The sequence below is a fragment of the Pelmatolapia mariae genome, linkage group LG9, assembly GCF_036321145.2.
Source record: "Pelmatolapia mariae isolate MD_Pm_ZW linkage group LG9, Pm_UMD_F_2, whole genome shotgun sequence".
Taxonomy (NCBI): Eukaryota; Metazoa; Chordata; class Actinopteri; order Cichliformes; family Cichlidae; genus Pelmatolapia; species Pelmatolapia mariae.
In genome coordinates this window covers 14,335,266-14,355,914 of record NC_086235.1, presented here as the reverse complement: position 1 = coordinate 14,355,914, position 20,649 = coordinate 14,335,266, and the positions used below count along the sequence as shown (strand labels likewise).

General features: G+C 39.6%; 1 protein-coding gene across 1 annotated transcript; it reads left to right on the top strand.

The window, feature by feature from the left end:
- Positions 1-558: 558 nt before the first annotated feature.
- On the top strand, positions 559-7,177 carry LOC134634863 (ADP-ribosyl cyclase/cyclic ADP-ribose hydrolase 1-like). Its single transcript, XM_063484281.1, has 8 exons — positions 559-737; positions 1,403-1,529; positions 1,626-1,764; positions 2,879-2,961; positions 4,283-4,356; positions 6,744-6,830; positions 6,935-7,018; positions 7,120-7,177. Exons 1-8 carry the CDS (start codon positions 559-561, stop codon positions 7,175-7,177), a joined length of 831 nt encoding a protein of 276 aa, XP_063340351.1.
- The last annotated feature ends 13,472 nt before the right edge of the window (positions 7,178-20,649 follow it).

Below are 20,649 nucleotides of genomic sequence, written 5' to 3'. Positions count from 1 at the left end.
AAAAAAGAAAAAATGTCCCGTGAGGGTATGTATGTTAATTCATTTGTCATAACAGGTTGAAAATGTAGTTGAAATAAAATTGAGTATATTTCTGAAAAAAATTTCTGTTGTTTCATCACATGAAAGATAACTTTTTAAAGATGTATATGTATATATATATGGAGAGAGAGAGAGAGAGAGAGAGACCTTTTATTTCATGCGCCGTCATCCTGCGTCTCCATAAATAGATGTCCGCGCTCGCACGATAGTGACAGTAAACAACATTTTTTTTGAGCAGACTATATGAAATAAAAGCTTATATATGCTTGGGTTGAGGTTGTACCTTAAGTCCAGCACACTTTTAAATACACGAGCACTTGCTGCGATTCACCCTTTTGCGCATTTACCTCCTTTATGGTTGTACAAGACTTCTGATTGGAGAGAGCCTGAATAGTTTGTGTGCCCGGTCATTCCGCGTCTCCATAAATAGACGTCCGAGCTCGCGCGATACTGACAGTAAACATTTTGTTGGGCAGACTTCTTAGAGAGAAGTCTACATTTTTACGACTTTTTTTTATAATGGAGCATGAGCAGTCTCGTAGACTGGGGAAACAGCGGAGGAAACGCTGCGTAATATTGATTGTCATTGTTGCCCTTATTGTTATTGTAATCATCGCCGTGGTGCTGGGACTGACTCTCCGTCAGAAAAAAAGTGAATTTGAATCTACATTTTTTTCTAGGTGTGAGAAGTTCAATCAGTAAGTGGGGCTATTTCAACACTTTTTAATTTACTTTTTTTTTATTTTCAGACCAACGCACATATGATATAAGACACATGATCAATGATTAATCACTGAATGTGTACATGTGCACTTGCATGTTTCCATGTTTGATGCAGGACTGATTGCATTTGTGAAGTTGCAAGGCTGAGGTGCTTAAAACAGGCGTTAGGTCTGAGGTCTGGTATTGATCAGTATTATATTCAATGATTGATCTGTTTACGTTTTGTATCGAGCCAGCTGGTTTGCACATTCTTAATATCTAATAATAATGTATACCACTACACATTATCATTATGTTGATTTAATGATAATGTGCATTGAGTAAATGGAGATATGAACTGCACTGTCAGGTGTTTTTGCGCGTTTCTTTTTGTGATATTTGAATTTTGCAAGAAACAAGAAAAAGTTAAAAAACATGATATCACTAAGTGCACATTCAGCGTCCACAGTCTAACCCCATGGCAATTTCCCTGCCATGAACTTCTTTCAATAATATCTTTAATCATCTGGTTTTGTTGACACCAGTTTTTTTTTTATTAAGTATATAAGAGTTATGTAAATGTGTTTGACTATTCAACATACTTAGCATTTCTTTAAATCAAAATACATGTAAACATTAGCAAATGTTATTTATTTTTCAGATATGACTGTAAAAAGGTATGGGATGCCTTTGAGCAGGCCTATGTGAACAAGGATCCATGTAACGTTCCAGTGGAAGCTTATGATCCCCTCATTGCTGAAGTCCCCTTCAAACTAGACTGCAACAAAGTAATAATCAATGATTACACAATCTTAATCATCCCATCTGCCACAATCATTCATGAACTGTTTAACAATGCATAGATATCTGTGTTTGTGGGTTAGACGATGTTCTGGAGCAAAACAAAGGATGTGGTCCATGGTTTCACTGCAAAGAGATCGGATTGTTTTGTCACTTTGGAGGACACTCTTTTGGGATCTGTCCTGGATGGTCTGACCTGGTGTGGAAAAGAAGGCAGCAAGGGTAACACTCTCAAAGCAGCAGATAAGAATTTTAAAGTTTATTATTCGAGCGCTACAAAAATCTAGACACCGGCAAAAGAACACCGACAGTTTATATAGAGTAGTTTATATAAATCATGCTAAAATCTAAAAATATATGCAATTTGTCATGCAAGACATGACTTGTTATTTGTGTGGCCTGTTGTTACATTTACATACCAACAGCAAGTCAGGTCATGTCAAGGTTTTTGAGCCCTGACATTTAAGGACAATTTCTTAAACTTGTCACTTGAAGAATACACTCACACACATATCAGATAAACCTTTAACTGTGGTGTTCATGCCCTCACTTGTTCTGAGAAGATCGCAGCTTTCACACAACAGCTATCACTTGAGAATGTTCAAGAAACCTTGTAACGTTAAACACTATCAGGCTACAGAAAACAGAAACATAGAAGTCTACAATACTTTCTATGTCAGCAGAGCATCTTTTTAGCTTCCCCTTTTTAAAAAGATAAACTTTTCCTAATAGTTTAAGCTCAGCTCACCAGAGCTGAAATTCTGTAAGAATTTGTGCCCTTTCAATGATATATGTAATAATAACTATATCAATTAATCGTAGAAATAAAGTCAAGGTGGTTACACCCAAATAAAGATTTTTTTAACTTTTGGTTTCAGCGCAAATTGGACAAACACATCCTATGTAGACAAGCATCATTTATCAAATATATTTATAAAAAAAAAGAAGTTTATCTTCAAGATATAAATTATGTTTCTGTTAAAACACGTTATCACCATGAGCTTGGTCATCAGGGATGTGTTCCCTATTAGGTGTGAAAGGTTTAACTTTGTTCCTAGTTTTGGAAATAACTGATGCAAAAATTGCTTTGAGTAAAGCAGCATTTTCAGGTTTTATTCTTTTAGTAATTAATGCAAACACACTATAGAAGTGATTTTACATTTGAGCTACTCAGAGAAGATTTGGAGTCAACCCTCTGATTAAGTATCTGTGTGCCGTAGTTTTTTCTTTTTTCTCTTCTGTCCTGTGTGGTTATGTAGCGTTGTGAGATTTCTTTCATTTGTTGCATTTTATTTTGAGAAGCTAGCCCAAGCAAATATGCATTTTGTTGTCATAGGTACCTTCACTACTGGGTGCCCCAAATGGTCAGAGTGTGTAAACAACCCTGTTCGCTCATTTTGGAATCGTGCCTCTGCTGCTGTAAGTTTTCAACATGAATTTACTACATTTTATTTCTCTCTGTTAAACGGGATAGTCCTGAGGTCGTGCATTGGTTAAAATGACACACAAGTAGACCACAGAGTGCAGCAAATCCCTCCTGAGTATAAGTGATGGTGATGGAGAAAAGAAATGTTCACGCTGCCTCGTTGTCTGTCAATGAGCCTTTGTGTCGGTCTCGATGTAGCGCTCTCCTGAGTGAGCAGCAGCCCACACATTCAAAGGAGCCCTGCTTTGGTCGAGTTTGGCTGGGTTTTACTCTGTTTTGCAACGTCTGATTCTGTTGTGCAACATCTAACTTTTCCAAACAGTCAAAAAAAAAGCAAACAAACACACAAATTTTCTTTGATTCATATTTTTTTTCCAGTTCAGTGACTTGTGCAGCAGTCCCAGAAAAACAGAATCAAGATTTGTACTGTGTGTAATTGTAGTAGGAATTTCAGTTTAATGTAAAAAACCCATTATGAAATTGATCCAGAATTGCTCAATTACATGCTTTAATAATGGGGATGCATTATGCAAATGCAAGTACCACATAGCTTTAAATAAAGTAGCTTTTGCATTGATTCAAAGAGCACATAAATACCATAAAATGAGGAAAAGATAAAGTTGAGTGAAAGAATTAATTAGCAATGAATTTTTATGAATGAAATGCTGTTTTTTCCTGGATTACAACGCAACTAAACAGTGATCTCTCCCAAGGCTAGCGAGGGCTTGTCATGTTATGCTTGGAATTTGTTACGTTTGCCTCCTAAACATACCGTTTTTTGGGTGTGTGATAATCTTAGCAAATCTTTAAAAAGCAGTATAACTTGTTTTGCTCTTTTGCTGTTCATTTTGTTGTTTGTTAACAAAATGTACAGACCAGTAAAGCCTGTTTGAACTTAAACGTGAACTAGAAGAAATGGAAAAACTGGAAAAACGACCACAGTCGCATTAAAAATGACATCTGTGAAATTATTGCAACATTTGGACAGTAAAATAATTTTAAATACGACATTGCATCATAATGGTAAAACCTCAGTGATATGTTGCAGCCTCATACTTCCTGTTATGAATATAATGATGTTCACATAATATCGATCTGTGGAGTAAGAAGTGCAGTCATTTTTTCATTTTTTAAAATAAGGGACTTTAGATATGTCCAATGTTCCATTATCACATCAATAGTGATAAACCTCACTTTACAGGAAGACACAAATACCAAAGTCTAAATTAGGGACAAAATATTGTGTTATTTTTTAGTTTTTTCTTACAAGATAACTGAGTGTTTCTTCAAAATCCCCTTTGTGTGTCTGTATAGTTTGCAGATGTTGCCTGTGGTGATGTCACGGCAATGCTAAGTGGATCCATCAACACGCCATTCAATCCTACAAGGTAGGACTGCTTCTGCTTCTCTCACAGTTTTATGACTTTTACTGAGTAAAGTAATGTTTTTCTTTCAGTGGTAATTTACAGCCACCAAGCAATTTAACAGTGATATATGTGCTGAGAGTTAAGTTGTCATTGCAGATTAAAAGAAGTGCTATTAAAAAACAGTATTGTCTTTGTTGCACAAGGTCAAAGGTTGTTGTGATAAATATGTTCTTGCTCTACAAACCAAATCAGGTTTAAATGTTTGTGTCTCCACTCGGGGTCATTTTGATGTGGGCTGCTTCCTTGTGGCTTTATCTCTAGGATCCAGTTTCCCTTTCAAGTTATGAGAGGAGACATTTTCATTTACGTCTCAGTCACACTAGAGTAAAACTAGGACTGCAGCATCCTTGCAACTCAGAAACAAATCAGCACAGTTGAAGTTGCAGTTGAAGAGTTGACTGCATTGAATTTTCTTAGCAATCAGCAACCAAATTCAAGTAGTTCAGTTCAATTCAAATCAATTCAATTTTTTTATATAGTGCCAAATTACAACAACAGTCGCTTCAAGGTGCTTTATATTGTAAGGTAGAGCGTACAATAAATAAGTACCAGCTAACTTATGAATAGGGATGGGTATCGTTTAGGTTTTATCCGATACCGGTGCCAAACCGGTACTTTTGAAACGGTACCGGTGCTTAAACGGTGCTCAAACCGGTGCTTAAAGAATGGAGAACACAAAATTGGTCCAAAAACCTCTCATGTTTAGCTGTTTTTTTGTAAAAAAAGATAACAATGTTAGCCTTTTCTGCAGCTATAGGGGATTTATGGTATCACTCTTGGCTGGAAGCAGTGCTTAATCAATGAAAAAAAACACAAACTTTGTCCAAAAACCTCTCATGTTTGGCTGTTTTCCACTTTTTCTTTGGTCATTTTAGTCTTTTTGGCCAGGGTGAAGGGAGTATCTGCCATCAAACAAGAAGACAGCCGCATGTAACTACGACGGTGTTTGCTAGTTCACCTTACATGCATTAATGTAATAACATGGTTAGCCTACTCAACGTAAATTACACACGAACAACATTAAGCTACTCACGCAGAGAAGAACGGCTGCTGCTGCCATCATCATCCGTCATCATTTCTGCTACACTGGCAGGGCTAGGGGCCAGGACTCTACTCTTCGGGTTTTTGGGGGATGGTGCTAACTCCAGGTCCGATAACAGGCACCACACCCGCAGTAGATGTGCTCGGTGTGAGGTCTCGCAGCAAGCTATCAAATACGGTGCATTTCTCGGCTTTAAAAAAAACGCTATGCGTCGCCAGGTGTTTCATCAGATTCGAGGTGTTACCTCCTTTGACAGTATCACAGTATCACCTTAAAGCACTTGTTGCAGGCTGCTGAGTTTGCATCTTTTGCTGTGAAGTACAGCCAGACTTTTGACCGCTTCACCTTGGGCATTTTTAATCTGTAGCTCTGCTCTAAAAGAACGTACGTACCTGGCCCCGCCTACTATCCTCGGAAACGTAAAATGATTGGCTAGAATTGGCTCAGGAAAAAAAAAGCACCGAAATAAAGCACCGAAATAAAGCACCGAAATGTGCGCTGCTTTTCGGTCTGGTTACTACCGTTTATGTCAGAACCGGTGCCATCATGGCACCGGACACCGGTACCCATCCCTACTTATGAATGCAGACAGATTGAACACACTGCAGTCAGTCTGTCTCTTTGCTGTAGAGGACTCGACTCGACGCCCAAGGGTTTCGTTCTGGATTGATATAAAAAGGCAAAGTTGATGCTCACTTTTATCACTTTGCAGTAAAAATTTTCAAATCTATGAAATTCTGGCTGAACTCTGAATATAAGTGGTTAATAAAGATTTTTGTCTAACCTAAAATGCTGTGTGCGCTGACAGCAACACAAGGTAACAGATTTGTGGTTTTCATTAATGAATCACAAACAGATTGCTTGTAATTGCCAAATTGGCCTCATTTAATCACAAACTGATAGCAGACTGATTCTGTCTAACTGCTGTTTTATCGCTGTCTTGCTACATCAGAGCTGCTTTGAAGATGGCAGCTAGCAGGAAGCTGTCACAGACCTGTTCCTCATCTTAAGAGCAGCCATTTAAAAAGCAGTCTCATGGCTCAAGTTCATTGTAGAGGGTCACAATACCTCCGGTAATACCACGGTCTACAAACCTTGCTTTCCCTAGTGTGACTGCAACATAAGGCATTCTGCATTGAGAATAATTCTCTGAGGTGACTACTGATCCTTTTAGTACTGTAGAAATTCTTTAAGAGTGTGTCGTAGGCTCAAGTGCCACATAGATGAAAAAAAATCTGTGTTGTGGTGATAGCAATATCTAGTTGAATTTTGTACTCTAAGCTGCTGTTCTTTTTTTCCTCTTCAGTGCTTTTGCAAGCGTTGAGGTGCCGAGGTTTAATGCCTCTAGGGTCAAGAACCTGAATGTTGTTATGGTCATACAGAAGAACAACATGTAAGATTTTCTCTTTATACACAAATCTGTCACCACAATGTGCATCCAATATTTTAAAATTGATCCTACATTCACTGCTTCTGTTCTGTTTCTAACTTCTTCAGATCAAACTGTACAGATCCATCCTTGAAGAATTTGACGCAAACTCTAGATACAGGGATAACATTCAGCTGCAAAGACGTGTCTGAGTAAGTACATGTGTGTTACAGAGGAGCTGACGACCTGTTTGTATCTGTCCTCACAAAACACAACTGACCTCTTGTTATTACCTTGTAATGTATTCAAACAGATCTCGGATTCAGGAATGTGGTGCCAAGCCAGAGATAGCGTGTGGAGCCTGCTGGTGAACAAGTCTGATGTCAGTCACAACATAGTAGCATTAAGCCACAGAAACACTTCTCGTGTTTCTTTTTAACTTTTTAAATAAAATTTGAGAATTTTTGTACATGTAAAATGTATTTTTCTAAACATGTATGTTTCTAATACATTCCAATATGACAATGTACATTTTAATTTTTGGGGATCTGAAGTTAAACTTCTTTGTTTTTTTAACTAAACTCATTGAGTACCATGGCTGCCATCGCCTCGTTGGCAGAATATGAACTATTTTTTCAATAAAATGCTGATTAATTGTTCTTTGTTTCAATTAATGTTTTCAAGTCATTTTAAACATGTACATTTCTAAAAACATACCTAGATATAAAAAACACACAGTGGAAGACCATCAGTCATGGATTGGTCTCCTCAGAGCCCAAACCTCAACAGCAGTGTGGGAATCATCTTGACAGAGAACAGAACAAAACACAGCCGCATCTAAAGAAGAGCTTTGAATTTCCTTGAAGAAGCCTTGAAAACTCTTCCTGGAGAGTATTTAAAGAAATAACAAGAAAGCTTGCCAAAGAGAGTTCAGGCTGTGTTGAAGAATAAAGGTGGTCATACCAGGTATTGACTTTAAAGGTCAGTAAAATTGTTCAAACTCTTGTCTTATATACTATATTTATATAAGGGTCAATATATTATAATTAGTGCTAAGGGTGAAAGTGAAAGCAGTTAACCTTTTATTTTAAGTTGTAAAGATCTAAACTACATCCATGGACAGCTTCATAATAACAGTGTTAATGGAGCGGATGAGCACACTGACAGGTTTGACAAACAATGACTAAATAATGATGCAGTTAATGTCAACATGGAGCAGAAGTGTTTGCAGCATTTAATTTGGACACAGCATCTTATTTGTACACTGGACCATAAGTAATAATAATGCCTCGCTGATATGTATGGCTCCAGCTTTCAGTAGATGAATGAAACCAGTCTTCTAATGTCAAATATAAGCACAATATTTTCCATGTTTATTTTTTGTGTTCAGAGCAATGAATTAGTGTACTGTTGCAAAGCAGTGAGTGGACAAAACTGTCTTAGTGTGTGTATGTTTCAGAGCTACTTTGAAAGCATAGCTTTCAGGGGGGGTATGGTGCCAGTGACCCTCATCCAGACAACAGCTGATGTCAGCTTGGCCCCTCCCCTGAACCCTCAATGTCTGTATGCAGTTTAAAGTTGAGAAGTGGGCACCGGCACCAGAGGTCAGGCTGAATGGCAAGACCTCCCTCTGGATGCCATTCACTGTGCCTATCCCCAAAGCTCTATATGTATGTGTCATTAGAGTGTAGGTAATGAGAGTGTCTAAGTTGTGGAATAAAACTGAGACACAGGTGGCCAGAAGGGGACAGAGAAGGAATGCCCCCCTGCACATCAGTGACGTACCTCCACTCGATTTGGTGGTGTGATGCAGCAGGAGAAGTGAAACAATAAGGGATTGGCAAGGACGGACCTTGTGTGTGTGTGTGTGTGTGTGTGTGTGTGTGTGTGTGTGTGTGTGTGTGTGTGTGTGTGTGTGTGTGTCCGTGTAAAGCATCCCCAACATGACTTGTGTGATTTGTTTGTCACAGGAAGCTGCCAAGGCCATACTTTGGAGTTTTATATGAGTATACATCCACATTTAAATAATCATCATTAATCCCCATGCTGATCAATTTATCTGTGCTCCAAAGTAACTTGAGTAGGTTATACATCCCTGCAACTATATGCTGGTCAGTGTTAAGCAATTTAAGCAAGTGAAAAAGTTTGAAAAAGTAATTAGTTACAGTTATTAGTTACCTCTTCAAAAAAGTAACTGAGTTAATAACTGAGTTGCAATTTTCTAAAAGTAAAACTAATAACTAGGAAAAGTAACTATTGTGTTACTGTAAAAAAAATGTTTAACCCTCTGGGGTCCAGGGTGTAATTTGCTGTTTTTGACTACTTTTTATTTTACCTCTACATTTCACCTTTAAAAGCTTTATTGTCTTGTTTGGTATAATCACAACCTCACATGTCTGAATTTACAGTTATTTTTTTCATTTTGACTGTATTAACACAATTGATCTAAAATCAGACAAAAAACAACAACAATCCGAGTAGAAAAAAAGTTATACTTTTTACTGTAACAACAACCACAAACATGTTTAACGACTCATTTTCATAACTTGAAATGCAAATATAAATTGAAAAACTTAAAAACCTATGCACAAGTTTTGCAAACAACAAAGTTATTTGCAGCTATTTACCTAAAAATGCAGCCAAGGCGAGGGAGGGGGGGGGTTATAACTATTTTAAACTATTTGCAGAACAATCAGGTGTTCTGCATCAAAAAAGGTGCCACACAAGTTATTTGTGCCACTCCAAAAAATTGTGTCTGTCCAGTATGAGATAAAGGAGAACATCACAAGCCTAATCCCTGCAGGCCTGTCAACAGGAAGTGTATCACTCCTCCTGTTTCCCACCTGGAAACAGCATTTAGATTGCAATCTACCTTCTGTGCCTTTTTGGCAGCACCTGTGACATTCACCAGTCGCTTCATTGTTCTGACACACAAAATCTACTACTCTACATACTAACTACACACTCCAAACACACTAAACGTCACAAGCCTTTCACATCTTAAAACTTGCTCTCTCTCTCTTTCGCGCTCTCATCGCCATCACTCCTAAAACTTCCCCCTCTTCCTAAACAACCAAATGCCGCATCTTGCCACATCATTTTTTGATTGGTCGACATTTTTCCACCAATAGGAAAATGGTGTTTTTTCTTTTCTTCTTCTTTTTTTGGTCATAAGCAGAGAGTGTCTACTAGCATTGTCCTTAGACATTAAACGTGATGACAGTATTCAGGAAAAACACAACATATATATTTTTTAATTATTATTTTCATATCATTTTTTATCATGACTCTGGTTTTTACGTGGCCACAATTTAAAAACTGGTATATAGCATCTTGTTGCTATGCCATCTTAAATTGGTCATGTGATTGGTTTACCACGACTACTTTATTCTTCCTCAACCAATCAGCAGCAGTTGTGCGATTGTTTTGCCCCGGTAAGAAGAAGACAGCTTCAACCGTCTCTGTGTTGAAAAATAGCAACGCGTCTGCACCGCATGTTTTTGTTAGTAACAGTAACAGCGTTGTAATGATAGAAATAGTAATTAGTTTGATTACTTGTTATTGAATTAAAGTAATGTGGTTACGGTTACGGATATGGTTGCAATCGTGGCTCAAGAGTTGGCAGTTCGTCTTGTAATCGGAAGGTTGCCGGTTCGAGCCGACAGTCTTAGTCGTTGTGTCCTTGGGCAAGACACCTCACCAGTTGCCTACTGGTTGTGGTCAGAGGGCCTGGTGGCACCAGTGTCCGGCAGCCTCGCCTCTGTCAGTGAGCCCCAGGGCAGCTGTGGCTATAATGTAGCTTGCCATCACCAGTGTGTGAATGGGTGGATGACTGAATGTAGTGTAAAGCACTTTGGGGTCCATAGGGACTGAGTAAAGCGCTATACAAATACAGGCGATTTACCATGGTTGTAGAAATATGCAAGACAGAAACTATATGTTAAGCTATGTAGTTTATGTCTTGCATATTTCCACAACCATATCCGTTATCACATACTGTGTATGCTACCGTTGTATATAGTGTATTATCTTACTTTTTTTTCATTGGTTGTACTTATTTCTATTTTTTTATTTCCTTCTGATATCTGTACCTGAGCTGAGGTAACGTAAAAATTTCCCCGTCGTGGGATCAATAAAGTCTTATCTTATTTTATCTTATCTAACACCGTTAGCAATGCTGTTATTCCCATCACTGATGCTGATACTCCCACAACAGGGACAACAGATGAGTTTTCTGCAATGGTAAACATTTCCTTTTGAACTTCCTTCTTTGTATCCAAAGGTCATTAGGATTTCTCAGCACGTTTATAAGTATCTCTGTGACATCTAAATTAGAGCCCATAACCATCTTACAGGGGCTGATTGACATTTAACTGCTGCCATAAACTTTGTTATTGACCTACTTACTTGCCTTATGCAAGTACTTGAGGTACTTGAGGATTCAAAATGTGTTAATGCTTGCACTGCAAGCTCATTTAGCACATATAGTGGAACTAAACACTTTTAGCAGGCTCAAAAGTAAAAAGATGGATATATTATAGGTTGTTTTCAGAAAATGTAGAAATTATTACTTATAAAAATAATACTTAGACAAAGCTATAGCTATACACTCACTGACAAAAAAAATCTTAAAGTCAAAGTCTAATTTATTTATTTAGCACATTTAAAACAACGACTGTTGACCACGGTGCTGTACATTTAAGATAATCAAAAGAGATAAGAACATAGGAAGACATGATAACATTTAAGAAAAAGAAGGATAAAATGAGAAGATTTGAATAAGAAATTAGCCAAATAAAAGTAGTACAACCTCATTCTGATCTAAAAGCCAAGGAATAAAAGCGTTTTTTTTTTTTAAGTATCTAATGTTGGAGAGGTCCTGATGTGAAGGGGCAGTTTGTTCCACAATTTAGGAGCAGTCACAGCAAAGGTCCGGTCTCCTCTGTGCTTTAATCTGGACCTTGGGACACCTGGGAGCATTTGTTCCTCAGACTTCAGTGATCTTGCAGGAGTGTACCAATTTAAAAGATCAGAAAGGTATGAGGGTGCTAACCTGTGCAACGCCTTAAAAACGAATAATAAAATCTTAAAACCAATTCAACTGGCAGCCAGTGTAAGGATGCTAGTATGGGAGATATGTGGTCTAGCTTGTGTGTGCCAGTTAGTAACAGTGCTGCAGCGTTTTGGACCAGCAGTCGGCTAACTGATGACAGACTGACACCTGAGTAAAGATAATTACAAAAGTTGAGGCGAAATGAAATGAAGGCATGGATAGCTCTCTCAAAGTCTCTAAAACGGAGAAATGGCTTCACTTTTGCAAGAAGCCGGAGTTGAAAGGAACTAGTCTCAATTACAGCAATAATCTGTTTATCAACTGTTAGTTTAGTGTAAAAATCACTCCTAGGTTCCTGGCAAAGGGTTCTTAATAAATTTATAAAGGGCCCAAGTCATAGTGCTCACAGGGACCAAACACAATGACCTACGTTATCTGTTCATTTAAGTTAAGAAAGTTTAAAGCCATCCACGCCTTAACATCCTCCAAACAATCTAGCAAAACCCTCAGAGGACTCACAGATTTACGTTTCAGTGACAGGTAAATCTGTGAGTTGTCTGCATAACAGTGGAATGAGATGCCATGGTTTTTTTTTTTGTTTTTTTTGTTTTTTTTTAATTGAACCAATAGGGAGCATTTAAATTAAAAAAGGACTGGAACAGGAATGGACCCCTGTGGGACCCCACAAGAAAGTGAGGTTTTTGAGGATGATGTATCCTCCAATCTAACAGAAAAACTTCGGTTGGACAGGTAAGATTTAAACCATTCAAATGCAGTCCCTGCAGTCTGCAAAGACGAGGAATGGATGCCATGAAAGCTGGACACTGAGATGCAGAGCCACAGGTTAACCGATTCCAGGGATCACAACAAGATGAACAACTTGTTGTCTGGGGCAAGTTTGTTTAGAAGAGCACAGGGATTAGTCATTGGTGATGCAGCCATGCAGTTTTTGAATTTTACCAATACACCGCCCTGTTTGCCTTGCCCTCTGTGGCATTTCTTCCTGGAGGGATGGCAAGGTGGACCGCGGCGGAGGAACAGTGTTACGGTCTCTAAAATAGGCAGGATACAAAGTTCCTCACATCCTGGGGCCAGTCGGGACTGCTCTTCAACAGTGGCTTGAATATTTAGTAGCGGTTGGAAGTCATAAACCAGAAGAGTAGAGACATTTTTGAAGAAAAAAAAGATGTAAACAAAGCTAGCAAAAACAAAACAAGTAACAGCTGACGGCAAACCTCACACACAGGCGCCATCTTAGAGAAATCCTCCAAGCCCAAGAAATCTCAGAGGAATGTTTCCAGCATCTTCTTAAAAGTACGCCAAAGTGAGTCCAACCCAGCAAAAGAACTGCTTCAATTTAATTGCTCAATAAGGATGAATGACTACTAACTCCAGAGCTACTGCTTAAATCCATATCACAACACAAATAGCTAATCAATAAATCACATGGCAGTAATTCTATAGCTAGTCTGAATATTTCAGGAACTCCTGATCCACTGGGATTTTCCCACACAAACATTTCTAGAGATTACACAGAATGGTTTTAGAAACAGAAAATATCCATACAGCGGGAGTTCTCTGGTAAACAACATGAAAGTGTGAATCCGTCCTGTCTTGTATCAACAGTTCAGGCTGCTGCGATATTTTTTTGACAACTTTGTACCAATTTTGTACAACTTAATGCTGAGCATCGCTTAAATGCCACTGGCCACATAAGTGTTGCTGCTAACAATGCCAATTCCATTGCAAACACAGTTATAAAGAGATGGGCAGCTCAAATAATGTCAGACTGCCTTCTTGAACATGATCCCTGTGTCTGGCTAGCCAGCCCTGCGAGGCTACATGTGTTTTTGTTTTGATTTCTCTTCTCCCTCCCTCGCTCTTCCTTTCTCCTTCATCTGCATTACTTGGCCAGGGCAGAGCTCACCTCCGCCTTTGGCACACACACACCTGCTGATAATCACTCACCTGTGATTCATCATTGTTTCCTAGACACTACTAAAGGCAGCAGCTCAAAACCTCTCATTGCTGGAATATTGAGTTAACACGTCAGTGTAAATCCTGGCTTTGTAAATTTGTGTGTGTTTTTCAACAACTCACATTCATCAAGAATCTCCTCCTCCTTTGGGTGGCACTGTCACTGGGTGTTTGCTCTCTCTGTGGTAGAGTATCATTTCCTGTTCCCGTTCCAACACACAGTGGTGTGTTTGAGTAGCTTATCTGCATAGCAATTTAATTAAAAACTTTTTTCATAATATAATCTTCACATGCTTCACTCTCTGTGTACTCACTCCCAAATTTATTATTCACTCACTGTGTCTTTACTGTTTCACTAGCTTAGCTTAGCTTAGCTTGTAGCCGACTCACTAACAGCATGGCCTCTTCACCTGTCCCTCCTGCACTTTCCTGCTCATTGTGTCAGATGTTTAGTTACTCCTCGGCCTCCTTTAGCACTAATGATACTTGTAATAAATGGAGCCTATTTGCAGCTCTGGAGGCTAGGATTTGGAGACTCACCTTCGCACCCTTGATACATCGGTAGCTAGCCAGGCCCCTGTAGCCGGTGCAGCCGAAGGTAGCATACGCCCAGCTAGCTGTCCCCCGGCAGGGCCCGAGCAGCAGGTTAAAGAGGGCGGCTGGGTGACGGTGAGGAGGAAGCACAGTCTTAAACAGAAGCCCCAGGTACACCACCAACCTGTTCATGTGTCTTAACCGTTTTTCCCCACTCAGCAACACACCCACTGGGGATCAAACTCTGGTAATTGGTGATTCTGTTCTGAGACGTGAAGCTAGAGACACCGGCAACCATAGTCAATTGTCTTCCAGGGGCCAGAGCAGGCGACACTGAGGGAAATTTAAAACTGCTGGCTAAGGGTGAACGTAAATTCAGTAAAATTATAATTCACATCAGCAGTAATGACACCCGGTTACGTCAGTCGGAGGTCACTAAAATCAATATTGAATCGGTGTGTAACTTTGCCAAAACAATGTCGGACTCTGTAGTTTTCTCTGGTCCCCTCCCCAATCAGACCAGGAGTGACATGTTTAACCACATGTTCTCCTTAAATTGCTGGCTGTCTGAGTGGTGTCCAAAAAACGATGTGGACTTTATAGATAACTGGGAAACTTTCTGGAGGAAACCTGGTCTTGTTAGAAGCAGCTCTCCTTTCTAGAAATCTGCCCAAATTTATTAAACCCCCCAAAATGTGACTAACCAGAGTTGGGACCAGGAAGTAGAGTTGCAGTCCTCCTGTTATCCCCCCAAAACCTCATCTCCGGGGTCGGTTCCCAAACAGACAAAAAAACAAACTAAAAACCAGCAAAAAACGACTTAAACATTAAAAAAAAAAAAAAAAAATCACAAAGGAAGAACAATACAGCATCCAGGACGAGCCAAAGAGTAAAACAGTGAAATGTGGATTATTAAATATTAGGTCTCTCTCCTCCAAGTCTCTGTTAGTACATGACTTAATAATTGATCAACAAATGAATTTACTCTGCCTTACAGAAACCTGGTTGCAGCAGCAGGATGATTATGTTAGTTTAAATGAATCAACATCCCCGAGTCATTCTAACTACCAGAAACCTTGAAGCACAGGCCGAGGGGGCGGTGTGGCAGCAATTTTTCACACCAGCCTATTAATCAACCAAAGACCAAGACAGACTTTTAATTCATTTGAAAGCCTGATGCTTAGCCTTGTCCACCCCAGCTGTAAAACTCTGAAACCAGTCTTACTTGTTATCATCCACCTGGGCCTTACACAGAGTTTCTGTCTGATTTCTCAGACTTTTTATCTGATTTAGTCCTCAGCTCAGATAAAATAATTATTGTGGGTGATTTTAACATCCATGTAGATGCTAAAAATGACAGGCTCAACATGGCATTTAATCTGTTATTAGACTCAATTGGCTTCTCTCACAATGTTAAAGAACCCACCCACCACTTTAATCACTCTCTTGGTCTTGTTTTAACATATAGCATAGAAACTGAACATTTAACAGTGTTTCCTGAAAGCCCTCTCCTGTCTGATCATTTCCTGATAACATTTACATTTACAATAATTGATTACACAGCAGTGGGGAGTAGACTTCATCACAGTAGATGCCTTTTTGAAAGTGCTGTAGCTAAGTTTAAGTATATAATCCACCCACTGTTAGCATCTTCAAAGCTGCTCTGCTCTCTGTTTGAGAGCAGAGCAGCTACCTGAACGCTACTCCAACAGAGGTCAATTATCTTGTTAATAACTTTGTCTCCTCATTACATATGACACTGGATGCTGTAACTCCTGTGAAAAATAGAGCCTCAAATCAGAAGTATTTGACTCCGTGGTAAAATTCTCAAACACGTAGCCTAAAGCAGATAACTCGTAAGCTGGAGAGGAAATGGCGTGTCACAAATTTAGAAGATCATCATTTAGCCTGGAGAAATAGTTTGCTGCTTTATAAGAAAGCCCTCTGCAAAGCCAGAACATCTTACTATTCGTCACTGATTGAAGAAAATAAGAACAACCCCAGGTTTCTCTTCAGCACTGTAGCCAGGCTGACAAAAAGCCAGAGCTCTGTTGAGCCAACCATCCCTTTAATGTTAACTAGTAATGACTTCATGAATTTTAACCATTAGAGAAAAAAATTACTCAAAATCATCCCACAGATGTAACATTATCTACAGCTACTTTCAGTACCATTGATGTTCATTTAGACTCTTTTTCTCCAATCCATCTTTCTGAGTTAACTTCAGCAATTACTTCCTCCAAACCATCAACGTGTCTTTTAGACCCCATTCCTACAAGACTGCTCAAAGAAGTCCTGCCATTAATTAATGCTTCAATCTTAAATATAATCAACCTATCTCTAATAATCAGCTATGTACCACAGGCCTTCAAGCTGGCAGTAGTTAAACCTTTACTTAAAAAAAAAAACATCTCTACACCCAGCAGTCTTAGCTAATTATAGGCCAATCTCCAACCTTCCTGTCATATCAAAAATCCTTGAAAGAGTAGTTGTCAAACAGCTAACAGATCATCTGCAGAGGAATGGCTTATTTGAAGAGTTTCAGTCAGGTTTCAGAGCTCATCACAGCACAGAAACAGCTTTAGTGAAGGTTACAAATGATCTTCTTCTGGCCTCTGACAGTGGACTCATCTCTGTGCTTGTCCTGCTAGACCTCAGTGCAGCGTTCAATACTGTCGACCATAATACCCTATTAGAGCGATTAGAGCACGCTGTAGGTATTATGGGTACTGCACTGCAGTGGTTTGTATCATATCTATCTAATAGACTCCAATTTGATCATGTAAATGGAGTCTTCTTCACACGCTGAGGTTAATTATCGAGTTCCACAGGGTTCAGTGCTAGGACCAATTCTGTTTACATTATACATGCTTCCCATAGGCAGTATCATCAGAAGACATACATTTTCACTGCTATGCAGATGACACCCAACTATCCATGAAGCCAGATAACACACACCAATTAGTTAAACTGTAGGAATGTCTTAAAGACATAAAGATCTGGATGGCCTCTAACTTTCTGCTTCTTAATTCACCTCAACTGAGGTTATTGTACTCGGCCCTGAAAATCTTTTAAATATGGTATCTAACCAGATTCTTACTCTGGATGGCATTACCTTGGCCTCCAGTAACACTGTGAGGAACCTTGTAGTCATTTGACCAGGATATGTCCTTCAATGCATATATCAAACAAATATGTAGGACTACTTTTTTTCATTTGCACAACATCTCTAAAATTAGAAATATCCTGTCTCAGCATGACGCTGAAAAACTAGTTCATGCAGGCTGGACTACTGTAATTCATTATTATCGTGATGTCCTAAAAACTCCCTGAAAAGCCTTCAGTTAATCCAAAATGCTGCAGCAAGAGTACTGACAGGGACTAGAAAGACAGAGCATATTTCTTCTATATTGGCTTCCCTTCATTGGCTCCCTCTTAATCCATAATTGAATTCAAAATCCTGCTCCTCACATACAAGGTCTTAAATATTTAGGCCCATCTTATCTTGATTACCTTATAGTACCATATCACCCTATTAGAGCACTTCGCTCTCACACTGCAGGCTTACTTGTTGTTCCTAGAGTATTTAAATGTAGAATGGGAGGGAGAGCCTTCAGTTTTCAGGCCCCTCTTCTGTGGAACCAGCTTCCAGTTAGGATTCGGGAGACAAACACTATCTCTGCTTTTAAGATTAGGCTTAAAACTTTTGCTGAAGCATATATTTAGGGTTGGATCAGGTGACCCTGAATCCTCTCTTAGTTATGCTGCAATAGGTCTAGACTGCTGGGGGATTCCTATGATGCATTGAGTATTTCCTTTTTAGTCACCTTTCTCGCTTAACATGTGTTAATAGACCTCTCTGCTGAATCACACTTGTTATTAATCTCTGGCTCTCTTCCACAGCATGTCTTTCATCCTGTCTTCCTATAAAGTGCCTTGAGGTGACTGTTGTTGTGATTTGCTATATAAATAAATTTTAATTGAGTTGAATTGTCATTGTTTTAGTAGTAATACCCCTTTTCTGTACATACATTCCCGGACCCGTCCTGTAACCCTGCTTTCTATTGGATGAATGACCGTGAGTGTCTGACAGTGAGGAGGAGTGTGTGTGAGCATCGAGTGGAGAAGAGGACTGGAGCTGAATGTGAGAACGAGATCAGAGTGTTTGTGTGTGGAGCATCTGTTTCCCCCTGCCAACCTGGGGACCCCTGGAGCCCTTCTCTGATTCCCTCAACTTGTATATATCACAACTGGTGTTTAATAAAGTAAAGAACTGTGAACGTGATCCGCAATAACAGTGAGTTCACTGTATTCAAATGGTCCCACCACCATAATCACCAGAGCTCAGTCCAAAAGAGCACCTGTGGGATGTGGTGGAATGAAAAACTGAAATCGTGGATGTGCGGCCAACAAATCTGCAGCATCTGTGTGATGCTGTATTGCTGATAGGAACCAAAATCTCAGAGGAATATTTCCAGCATCTTCTTGAAAATACACCAAAATGAGTCTAACCTGGAACAAGCAAGGTGTACCTAATGAAGAAAAAATGTCCTGTGAGGGTATGTATGTTGATCAATTTGTCATAACAGGTTGAAAAGGTAGTTGAAATAAAATTGAGTATATTTTTAAAAAGATTTACATTTGTTATTTTACTGTAGAGCATCTGCAAAAGGGTGATGCTGAACGTGCTTCTGTGACTAGCCAGCATGTCATGAAGTGGGTGGGAGGTGTTATCCAGCATTGTCCTCATCTTGGACAATATCCGCCTCTCAGACACCACCCTAAGGGAGTCCAGCTCCATCCCCGCAAAATTACTGGCCTTGCGCATCAGTTTATTAGTCTGTTGGCATCTGTGACCCTCAACCTGCTGCCCCAGCATGTAACAGCATAGAGGATGGTACTGACCACAACAGACTCGTAAAAAATCCTGAGCATTGTCTGACAGATGTCAGCCGCCTCAGAAAATAGAGACGACTCTGGTCCTTCCTTTAGAGTGCAGTGGTGTTTTTAACCCAGTCCAGTTTATTGTCTATGTGTACTCCAAGGTATTTATAGTCCTCCAAAATGTCCACATTGACCCCCTGGATTGAAACAGGGGTCAAGATTTTCCTGGTCCTCCTAAAAGCCACAATCGATTCCTAGGTCTTTGCCACGTTGAGCTGCAAATGATTCTGCTCGCACCACGTGACAAAGGAATAAACCACAGCCCGGTACTCTGTCTCATCACCCTTACTGATGCATCCAACCACCACGGAGTCGTCAGAAAGCATCTGAAGATGGCAGGTCTCTGTGCAGTGGCTGAAGTATGTGGTGTAGAGGGTGAAAAGGAAAGGGGAGAGGACGGCCCCTTGTGGTGCTCCTGTGTTGCTGATCACCCTGTCAGACACTCAAGGTTGAAGAGGCACATAATGTTGTCCTCCTGTCAGGTAATCAATAGTCCAGGACTCAAGAGAGGCATCCACCTGCATCGCGGTCAGCTTATCATAAAGAATATATATATATATCCATCCATCCATCCATCCATCTTCTTCCATTTATCCGGGGCTGGGTTGTGGGGGCAGCGGCCTAAGCAGAGAAGCCCAGACCTCCCTCTCCCAAGCCACGTCCTCCAGCTTGTCCGGGGGAACACCAAGGCTTTCCCAGGCCAGCTAAGAGATATAATTTCTGCTTTGCACATTTACTTCCTTTATGGTTGTGCAAGACTTCTAATTGGAGAGAGCCTGAATAGTTTGTGTATGCGGTCATTCCGTGTCTCCATAAATAGAGGTCCAAGCTCATGTGCTAGTGACAGTAAACAACATTTTGTTGGGCAGACTTCTTAAGACGTCTACATTTTTACGCATTTATAATGGAGCACACGGAGTCTCGTCTCATCCTTGGAAACAGAGGAAGAAACACTGTGTCATATTAACTGCCATCGTTGGTCTTATTGTAATTATTTTGGTGTTGGGACTGACTCTCCCTCAGAACAAAAGTGAATTTAAATCTACATTTTTGTCTAGGTGTGAGAAGTTCAATCAGTAAGTTGTGGTATTTAAAAACTTTTCTATTTACATTTTTTTAATTGTATTTTCAGATGCACCGACGTATGATCAAATGATGAATGAATAATCACTGAATGTGTACATGTGTACTTGCATGTTTCCATATTTGAGCAATCTTGGCAAATGCAGGAGTGACTGCGTTTGAACTCGCGATTACACTATCTCAATCATCCCGTCTGCCATAATCATTCATGAACTGTTTAACAATACATAAATATCTGTGTTTGTGGGTTAG